At 52.2% G+C, this 10597-nt stretch overlaps 1 protein-coding gene across 4 annotated transcripts in view; it reads right to left on the reverse strand.

Moving 5' to 3' along the window:
• SMURF2 (SMAD specific E3 ubiquitin protein ligase 2) overlaps nt 1–9787 on the reverse strand; it is a 33606-nt gene extending 23819 nt beyond the window's left edge. For all 4 annotated transcript variants that reach the window (XM_069953794.1, XM_069953792.1, XM_069953793.1 and 1 more), the window contains exon 1: nt 9522–9787. In XM_069953794.1, coding sequence (XP_069809895.1) covers nt 9522–9573 — 52 coding nt within the window. In that variant the 5' untranslated portion in view covers nt 9574–9787. The remainder of the gene's footprint in view (nt 1–9521) is intronic.
• Nucleotides 9788–10597: the final 810 nt, after the last annotated feature.

Genomic DNA, 10597 nt, shown 5'->3' on the forward strand with positions numbered 1-10597 from the left:
CCGCCGGTCAGGTGTAGTACACAGAGGACGGCCGCCGGTCAGGTGTAGTACACAGAGGACGGCCGCCGGTCAGGTGTAGTACACAGAGGACGGCCGCCGGTCAGGTGTAGTACACAGAGGACGGCCGCCGGTCAGGTGTAGTACACAGAGGACGGCCGCCGGTCAGGTGTAGTACACAGAGGACGGCCGCCGGTCAGGTGTAGTACACAGAGGACGGCCGCCGGTCAGGTGTAGCAGTCTTCTCAGCTCCTCTCCGGTTTCTCTCATCCCCCCTGCAGGAAGCTGCTCCCCCTCCGCTTGCTCCTCATTCAGAGACGATGAATCATTTCCCTCTTGGCCGGGGTCCTGCCTATTGGGGCCACGCTCTCTGCAGCCATGACTGATGACACCTGACAGCGAGGAACGTGACCGCGGGATGTATGGGAAGACAGGACCCCCTTCCTGAGACAGACCCCATGAGGAGAAGCAGGTGTGCAGGGGGGTGGGGGTGGGGGGGTCTCCTGGTCCTCAGTGCTCCTTAACCCACTGACTACCACAGACTACCTTCCCTGCAGCCCACCACAGCAGCCATAAAAGCCTAAACTAAGCCTAAAACAACCCACAGTGACGGTGGGGGCTCCACCTAACCTCCACTACCCATCCTCATCCTGGGCATTGTTCCCTACTGTGGCTCCAGTACAGAGACAGTGTCTACTGCTGGACCACAAGCACAGGAACAGTCTGCTGACAGAACACAGAATATTGAGTGCAGCTCTGAAGGTGACTGGAGGATAAGAAATCAAGTAACAGCAGAATAGTGAGTGCAGCTCTGGAGGAGATGTAACAGCAGAATAGTGAGTGCCCCCCCCCCCCATCCAATCTCTGCCATGTTGGATTCCTACTCTTGTCCTATAATGAAGCAGCAGCACTAACACTAAATATTATGCTTGGCCACAGAGTTGGCTTCTAATGGGGAAGGGGGTGCTAATAAATTGAGCCCGCGGGGGAGGGGGGGTTAGATCTGCCAGAGCCCACCCAACCAGCCCTTAAGGCCCTATTACACAGGGTGATTATTGCACAACCAGGCCGATTCGGGCGAATATTGCCCCATGTAACAAAGACAACTATCAGCCGATCATTGTCTTCCGACATGTTGAAAAATCAATGTTGCTCCCTGTAATAGTCGGTGAGCGGTTGGTGGCCGATTAAATTATACAGTAATAATACACCTGCCGCTTCCCAGCCAATCACTGGCCATGGTGCTGTCCTGTCTCTGTCAGTGATTGGCTGAGCCGCTTGTCACTTCAGAGATGGCTGTAGAAGCTCTGGTCAGCTGGGGAGAGGCAGGGGGACACTGGGGAGCGTGGACAGGTAAGTATGTATGTTTATTATTTTTGAAAAAAATGTATCGATATCTATCTTCCTTGTTGCACGATTAGCTCTCGCTTATTCAACATATCTGGCTATATAATATGGCCGTTACAATCAGCCAATTACAGCCAGGTGATTACAACGGCCTGTGCTATCCTCACTCCCTGAACCAGGAAGCTCAGGCTGAACAGTGAATGAACAGAATCTAAGAACTGCAGTTACGACTGACATCTGGCAGGAATAAGTGCTTGTCAACCCAGAGGCCTGAGACCTTTCCATCCTAATGGCACTTAAAGGGTAAATGCTGTGGTCACCCCCCTCCCCAGGAGTGTACACTGATAGGGCCGGCACAGGCAGGAAGAGTTGTCATAGGAGCACAGTGACAACCACTCTAGATGAGGAAGTAAAACTGAAACCTGTGGGAGTGGCTGGGCACAGATTATATAAGAGGTGACACAACCCCCAGCCCTGCTGCCTGTCAGTGAACGCCATCCCGCCCCGACCGGCCCACAGCTGAAGGGTTGTTACAATCTGTATCTGGGGCAGACAATACAATGACCCAAATGACATGAGGCAGACATGGCGGCTCAACCGCGACAGTGCAGAGATATAGGGGTCCCCTCCGCCTCCGAGGCCTCAGATCAGTGTATTACTATGAATCTAGAAGGAAGCCTCCAGCTAATCTTCAAGTTAACATTTTGGGGGTTTCCATGACCCCCCACACCTATACACTGAGACCCCCTATAGTGTAATACGGCCCGGCACCCACTCTATAAACTTGTCAAAAAAATTAACAAACTTTGCACCATTTTCACCTCAGTCGATAAGCGAGAGCGGGGGTGACCGAGTTTCCCATACAGGGGAGGCTGGAAGGCTTCCCTTAACCCCTCGGCTGCCAGGATCCCGCCCAGACATCACCCACCACCCGGGGCAGCAGGAATGTCGGCCGCTTGAGTCTCAGTTCCTGTTAACCCTCGCCGGGCCGCGCTGGAATCCACAACAAAAGCCTTGTTATCACAGCTGACGAGCGGTGGCGGCGGCATACCTCGAGCGGCTGAGATTCCAGGCCTGGGAGCCGACGCGCTGCAGGTATCTACGGTGACCGCGCCGCAGCCTCTCAGCATTACTCAGCCCGGGGCTAATGGCCAAAGTATGCTCCGCAGATGGAGGCGGCTTTGTTGTCCTGGTTTCTGTCTAGCAGCGGGACGAGATTATCCCTGACTAAGAGCCGTGTCAGGCGGCTGCTGAAACATGACCGTATCCGAGCCACAGGGCAACAGACATCGCCGAGGGTCCGGCTGACGGACCACCGGTGATGTCCTCCCGCGGTGGCCCAAGGACGTGCGACATCTTTACCCCAGGGTCTACGTGATACGGCCATGCACCTGAGCCTGAATACAGCCAGACAGTGACATCACAGCCAGACAGTGACATCACAGCAATCACATGGTGGCTCGTACGACACAAATCTGAAGATTCGGGGGACCCCGACTGTGTATTATTCACATTAAGAGTATTATCTGAGTCTGGGGTCACATGGAGGGACTGCCTTGTAACCTGAATACGGATGTGGCTACACAGCAATAGTGACATCACTGAACCAGATCACATGACCATCACTTGGGGGCTCATCCAGGACAGGGCTGAACATTCGGTGGGCCCCAGATAAAAGCTGTGGAGTCATTTGGAGGGTCTGCATTGGGCTACTTATGTACACACACATATATGGGAGAAATGTTGCTACATAGGGTCAGTGACATGACTGAACCAGATTGCACTGGGGATGGTCCAGGAACGAGCTCGGAATTTGGGGGGGGGGGGGGGGGGGCATGTGTCTAGGATCTGCGCTGTGTTACCCATATACACACACACACAACTGGAAGATACACGGCAAAAGTGACATCACTAAATGAGGTCACACAGTGCTGACGTAGGGGCTGAGAATGAGAATTCCGGGGGGCTGGTTGTGCTATATCTTTCTTATTAGGGGCTTAGATCTGTGGGGACACACAAGGGCTCATCCAGCTCACAGCCGAGGATTCGGGGGACCTCTGATTAAGTTATACTGTTCACATTAAGGGCCCTATTCCGCGGGACAATAATGGCTCGCATAATCGTTATTGATAAGCGATCTCAAATGACCGCTATTGCGAATGACCTGAAATGGTTCACCCAATTACATGGAACGATGATCGTTACTTCTTGCGGTGGTCTTGTCGTCGCTGTTGCGTTCGTTGCTACTGTAAACGACGTCTTATTTCATGAGAATGATTTGCGAACTAGCATCAATAAAAATAGGTCCAGGTCTTCTTAAGCGATCAACGATTTCTCGTTTGTCGTTTAATCGTTTAAATGCTATTCAATCGAACGATTATCGCTTCATTCCAAACGATTTAATCATCATCCGAACGATAATCGTCCCGTGGAATAGGGCCCTAAGAGTCCATCGTGTGTGTAAATCCACATGCTGAGTTACATATATATACACACACACACAGGATAAGTCCGGAGACAGTGACATCACTAAACCGGGTCACATGGTGCTTATTTAAGGGCTGATCCGGGACAGAGCCGGGGACATAGCATTTGCAGTAAGTCTATTATCTGATCAAGACCAAGGTGACAGCAGGATCCATACTGTTACTTCTATAGACACAATGCACAATGGACGGTGTATGGATCATTGAACCAGACCACACAGGCTCGTGCAGGCCGGAGCCAGGGACTCTGTGTATATTATAACAAGCCTGATGTCACAAGGAGAGTTCACACACACGGTGGGAAAAAAAGTGACCTCACTCAACCAAATCACATGATGCTGACATGGGGGCTCCTTGTCCCATAAGCAGCCACATAACCTTCCCAGGATCAGATATACCACGACAGACAGAAGACAACGTCTGTGATACCTCCGTATGACATCTGGTGTCTATGTAACAACACACACAGTTCCGCCACATTGGAATAATCAGCACAGCGCACAAGGCGGAGCCAGAAAGCGTTCCGATATTATACACACATTGGTCGCCCCGCACTGTCTGCGCCATTTGGTGCTCCCAATAATAGTCAGTACCAGTATAAACCATGAACACACCAATGACACCTGAAAGAGACCACCACTCCAGCAGCAAACTTTAGGCCACGCCAACAAGATCAAACATCAGCAACGAAAATGGGGCCAATGTGGACAAAAAGATGATTCCAGAGACCAGCAGCTGTACAGGTCACATAGGGTTGGGACCCAGTTGTCATCTTGTCAGCATTTACTGGGCCCCTCTCTATCCGTGACACGGGCTGCGCCAAAGCTACAAGTAAATCTCTACACCTTCCTATAGTAAGAATCTGTGGCACAGACGGCTTAGCAGAACCATGGTGGCTGCTGCTGCAGGGTGGTCAGGAGACCAACCTGGGGGGAATTGTGGAGCGATGTGGGGCTGACATCATATACGGGAACACCAGGGGGTGAGGGGTGGTACTGAGGGGACACGATACTGGAGGAGGTCATATAGTAGAGTGACATGTTTCGGAGTACAGCAAAGCGGACCTTTATCTCCTTTCCGAAGGCTCCGAGCAGGGGGCACGTATGACAAGTGTGTGTGTGTATATATATATAATTATTTTTTTTATTTTTTTTTTTTTGGGGGGGGGGGGGGCTGTCAGTAACCACATCTACATAACAGATGGGGGGAAATCACTACAGATGAGATGTATATTGGGGTGTCAGTATCTACATCTCGGGTCCAGCAAACAGCATTTATACATGTAATAGAAAACTATATAGTAGGTTCTATGACCAGTGAACCGGAAATATTTTTGTATTTTTTATTATATCAATAATCAGCTACTAAGTATCTATCTAGCTGTATAGGTGGTGATGAATGTGGTATATATATATATATGAGTAATGTAGGAGATATAGGGAAGGGGGAATCCTGCTCCTCGTCGCCATCCTCCTATGCCCATTCCTGTATAATAACACTGCCGGCCCTCACTGTCCAGGTGTCCTGGTGTAACAAGGAATCGATCGCAGATATTGTATCCAGAGAGTGTCGGCTCCATCCTGGATACATAGTGACCAATAGATCTTTAGAATCTAGAATACCGGCCCATTGTGTTTAGTTACGGCGTCTTATCCAGATTATAGCTGCAGAAAAGTATAAAGACGCCTGTACAGTCAGTGTATAAGAGTATATAGAGTATATAGGTCACACTGTATAGGACTATGCCAGACTGGTAGCACAAAGCAGCGATAGAATATATCTATAACACATATCCTGGATGGAGCGGATACTCTGTGGATACAATATCTGGGATCTATTCCTTGTTACACAGGAAATCTATGGAGATATCTATCATTAATAATATTTGGTTTTAGATTATTATTTTCTACGGTTCCCCTTCTCTATCTCCTGTATTCATCACCCCCTATAGAGTCTATACAGACGCTTCCTACCTGATTATTGGATTTTCTCATCCCGGTGTATATTATCTCCTATATGATAAAAGTATGACTATTATTTGGTAGGCGAGCCCCATTGTTCTCTATCTGGGGTGCATGAGACGTGTAGTGCGCTCGCAGGACCCCCCTCGTGTGTTGTATATCACCACTTTTACAGATGGCTGAGACGCTCCCCATTTTAGTCCCATTACAATAGATATATATTTGGGGGGTAGTGTCCCCTATTAGAGATCTTAAGATGACGTGTGTGTGTGTATATATATATATGTATGTATGTTTGGGGTCACACAAAGCTCGGGGGTCCCTGCACATTGTAGTATATATGTATGGATTTGGGAGGCAGGGTCTATATTGGGTCCCCACACTCCCCCCTATGATAGCTGTACCTTGTGGTCTCACCCCCCCCATATGGACGTTTATTGGGGTCTCCCGGTGACATCACGCACACAGTTCGGTGTCCCTGTACACTGTAGTATATATGTATAGATTTGGGGGGCCAGGACTATACAGGGTCCACACACTTCCCCCTTTGATGATGTATCTTGTGGTCTCACCCCCCCCATATGGACGTATATTGGGGTCCCCGGTGACATCACGCACACAGTTCGGGGGTCCCTGTAGATTGTAGTATATATGGGGTTACATCACACACAGCTCGGGGTCCCTGTACAGTGTAGTATATATGTATAGATTTGGGGGGCCAGGACTATACAGGGCCCCCACACATCCCCCTTTGATGATGTATCTTGTTGTCTCATACCATCCCGCCCCCCCCAATATGGACGTGTATTGGGGTCCCCCGGTGACATCACACACACAGCTCGGGGGTCCCTGTACAGTGTAGTATATATGGGGGGGTCACATCACACACAGCTCAGGGGTCCCTGTACAGTGTAGTATATATGGGGGGGGTCACATCACACACAGCTCAGGGGTCCCTGTACAGTGTAGTATATATGGGGGGGTCACATCACACACAGCTCAGGGGTCCCTGTACAGTGTAGTATATATGGGGGGGGTCACATCACACACAGCTCGGGGGTCCCTGTACAGTGTAGTATATATGGGGGGTCACATCACACAGCTCGGGGGTCCCTGTACAGTGTAGTATATATGGGGCGTCACATCACACAGCTCAGGGGTCCCTGTACAGTGTAGTATATATGGGGGGGGGGGGTCACATCACACACAGCTCGGGGGTCCCTGTACAGTGTAGTATATATGGGGGGTCACATCACACAGCTCGGGGGCCCCTGTACAGTGTAGTATATATGGGGGGGTCACATCACACAGCTCGGGGGCCCCTGTACAGTGTAGTATATATGGGGGGGGTCACATCACACACAGCTCGGGGGTCCCTGTACAGTGTAGTATATATGGGGGGTCACATCACACAGCTCGGGGGCCCCTGTACAGTGTAGTATATATGGGGGGTCACATCACACAGCTCGGGGGTCCCTGTACAGTGTAGTATATATGGGGGGGGTCACATCACACAGCTCGGGGGCCCCTGTACAGTGTAGTATATATGGGGTCACATTGTAGTATATATGGGGGGGTCACATCACACACAGCTCAGGGGTCCCTGTACACTGTAGTATATATGGGGGGTCACATCACACACAGCTCGGGGGTCCCTGTACAGTGTAGTATATATGGGGGGGGTCACATCACACAGCTCGGGGGCCCCTGTACAGTGTAGTATATATGGGGTCACATTGTAGTATATATGGGGGGTCACATCACACACAGCTCAGGGGTCCCTGTACACTGTAGTATATATGGGGGGTCACATCACACACAGCTCAGGGGTCCCTGTACAGTGTAGTATATATGGGGGGGTCACATCACACACAGCTCGGGGGTCCCTGTACAGTGTAGTATATATGGGGGGGTCACATCACACAGCTCGGGGGTCCCTGTACAGTGTAGTATATATGGGGTCACATTGTAGTATATATGGGGGGTCACATCACACACAGCTCAGGGGTCCCTGTACAGTGTAGTATATATGGGGGGGTCACATCACACACAGCTCAGGGGTCCCTGTACAGTGTAGTATATATGGGGGGGGGTCACATCACACACAGCTCGGGGGTCCCTGTACAGTGTAGTATATATGGGGGGTCACATCACACAGCTCGGGGGTCCCTGTACAGTGTAGTATATATGGGGGGTCACATCACACAGCTCGGGGGTCCCTGTACAGTGTAGTATATATGGGGGGTCACATCACACAGCTCAGGGGTCCCTGTACAGTGTAGTATATATGGGGGGGTCACATCACACACAGCTCGGGGGTCCCTGTACAGTGTAGTATATATGGGGGGTCACATCACACACAGCTCGGGGGTCCCTGTACAGTGTAGTATATATGGGGGGTCACATCACACAGCTCGGGGGCCCCTGTACAGTGTAGTATATATGGGGTCACATTGTAGTATATATGGGGGGTCACATCACACACAGCTCAGGGGTCCCTGTACACTGTAGTATATATGGGGGGGGTCACATCACACAGCTCGGGGGCCCCTGTACAGTGTAGTATATATGGGGGGTCACATCACACAGCTCGGGGGTCCCTGTACAGTGTAGCATATATGGGGGGTCACATCACACACAGCTCGGGGGTCCCTGTACAGTGTAGCATATATGGGGGGTCACATCACACACAGCTCGGGGGTCCCTGTACAGTGTAGTATATATGGGGGGGGGGTCACATCACACAGCTCGGGGGTCCCTGTACAGTGTAGTATATATGGGGGGGTCACATCACACAGCTCGGGGGCCCCTGTACAGTGTAGTATATATGGGGGGTCACATCACACAGCTCGGGGGTCCCTGTACAGTGTAGTATATATGGGGGGTCACATCACACACAGCTCGGGGGTCCCTGTACAGTGTAGTATATATGGGGTGGTCACATCACACAGCTCGGGGGCCCCTGTACAGTGTAGTATATATGGGGGGTCACATCACACAGCTCGGGGGTCCCTGTACAGTGTAGTATATATGGGGGGGTCACATCACACAGCTCGGGGGCCCCTGTACAGTGTAGTATATATGGGGGGGTCACATCACACACAGCTCGGGGGTCCCTGTACAGTGTAGTATATATGGGGTCACATTGTAGTATATATGGGGGGGTCACATCACACACAGCTCAGGGGTCCCTGTACAGTGTAGTATATATGGGGGGTCACATCACACAGCTCGGGGGTCCCTGTACAGTGTAGTATATATGGGGGGGTCACATCACACACAGCTCGGGGGTCCCTGTACAGTGTAGTATATATGGGGTCACATTGTAGTATATATGGGGTCACATTGTAGTATATATGGGGTCACATCACACACACAGCTCGCGGGTCCCTGTACACTGTAGTATATATGTATAGATTTGGGGGGCCAGGACTATACAGGGTCCCCACACTTCCCCCTTTGATGATGTATCTCCCTATCTTATACCCCCCATATGGACGTGTATTGGGGCCCCCGGTGACATCACACACACAGTTTAGGGGTCCCCGGTGACGTCACGCACACAGCTCGGGGTCCCCGGTGACGTCACGCACACAGCTCGGGGTCCCGGAGTTACTCCCCACCCCCCGCGGCCTAGCCTCTACCGAGCCCCGGCCTGTGGTTCCCCGGGGCGCCGTGCGGTCGGTGAGGCCTCGCTGCCCCTCGTTCCCCGGGCGTACAGGCCTCTTACCGGTCAGGCGCAGCTTCACGGGTCCGTTCCTCCGGGATCCCTGGTTGGACATGGCCCCGGCCCTGAGCTCGGGTCCGGAGGGCGCGGTAGGCCCGGGCCGGAGCCGCGGCGTGGAGCTCTGGGTGAGGCCGGGCACGATGGCTGCAGGCAGCGGGCGGCGATCAGGCAGAGAGCGGTGGAGGCCCGGGGGTCCGGAGCGGCGCCATGAGAGGGGGACACGGAGACGAGCGAGGAGGGAGGCGGAGGGCGGAGACACCCGGCCGGGGGCGGAGCCTGAGGGGAGGGGCGGAGGGCGGAGCGGGTGGATGGAGGGCGGAGTCGCCATACAGACGGTGTACGAAGCTGTGTACGGGGAGTAGGGGCTGTATACAGGGGTGTACGGGGACTACGGGCTGTATACAGGGGAGTACGGGCTGTATACAGAGGTTTACGGGCTGTATACAGGGATGTAAGGGGAGTACGGGCTGTATACAGGGATGTAAGGGGAGTACGGGCTGTATACAGGGATGTAAAGGGAGTACGGCTGTATACAGGGGAGTACGGGCTGTATACAGGGATGTAAGGGGAGTACGGGCTGTATACAGGGATGTAAAGGGAGTACGGCTGTATACAGGGGAGTACGGGCTGTATACAGGGATGTAAGGGGAGTACGGGCTGTATACAGGGATGTAAAGGGAGTACGGCTGTATACAGGGGAGTACGGGCTGTATACAGGGATGTAAGGGGAGTATGGGCTGTATACAGGGGAGTACGGGCTGTATACAGGGATGGAAGGGGAGTACGGGCTGTAAACAGGGAAGTAAGGGGAGTACGGGCTGTATACAGGGATGTAAAGGGAGTACGGCTGTATACAGGGGAGTACGGGCTGTATACAGGGATGGAAGGGGAGTACGGGCTGTATACAGGGGAGTACGGGCTGTATACAGGAATGGAAGGGGAGTACGGGCTGTATACAGGGATGTAAGGGGAGTATGGTGTGTATACAGGGGTCTACGGGCTGTATACAGGGGAGTATGGGCTGTATACAGGGATGTAAGGGGAGTATGGTGTGTATACAGGGGTGTACGGGCTGTATA

The sequence above is a fragment of the Dendropsophus ebraccatus genome, chromosome 14 (genome assembly GCF_027789765.1).
Source record: "Dendropsophus ebraccatus isolate aDenEbr1 chromosome 14, aDenEbr1.pat, whole genome shotgun sequence".
In the NCBI taxonomy this organism is placed as follows: Eukaryota; Metazoa; Chordata; class Amphibia; order Anura; family Hylidae; genus Dendropsophus; species Dendropsophus ebraccatus.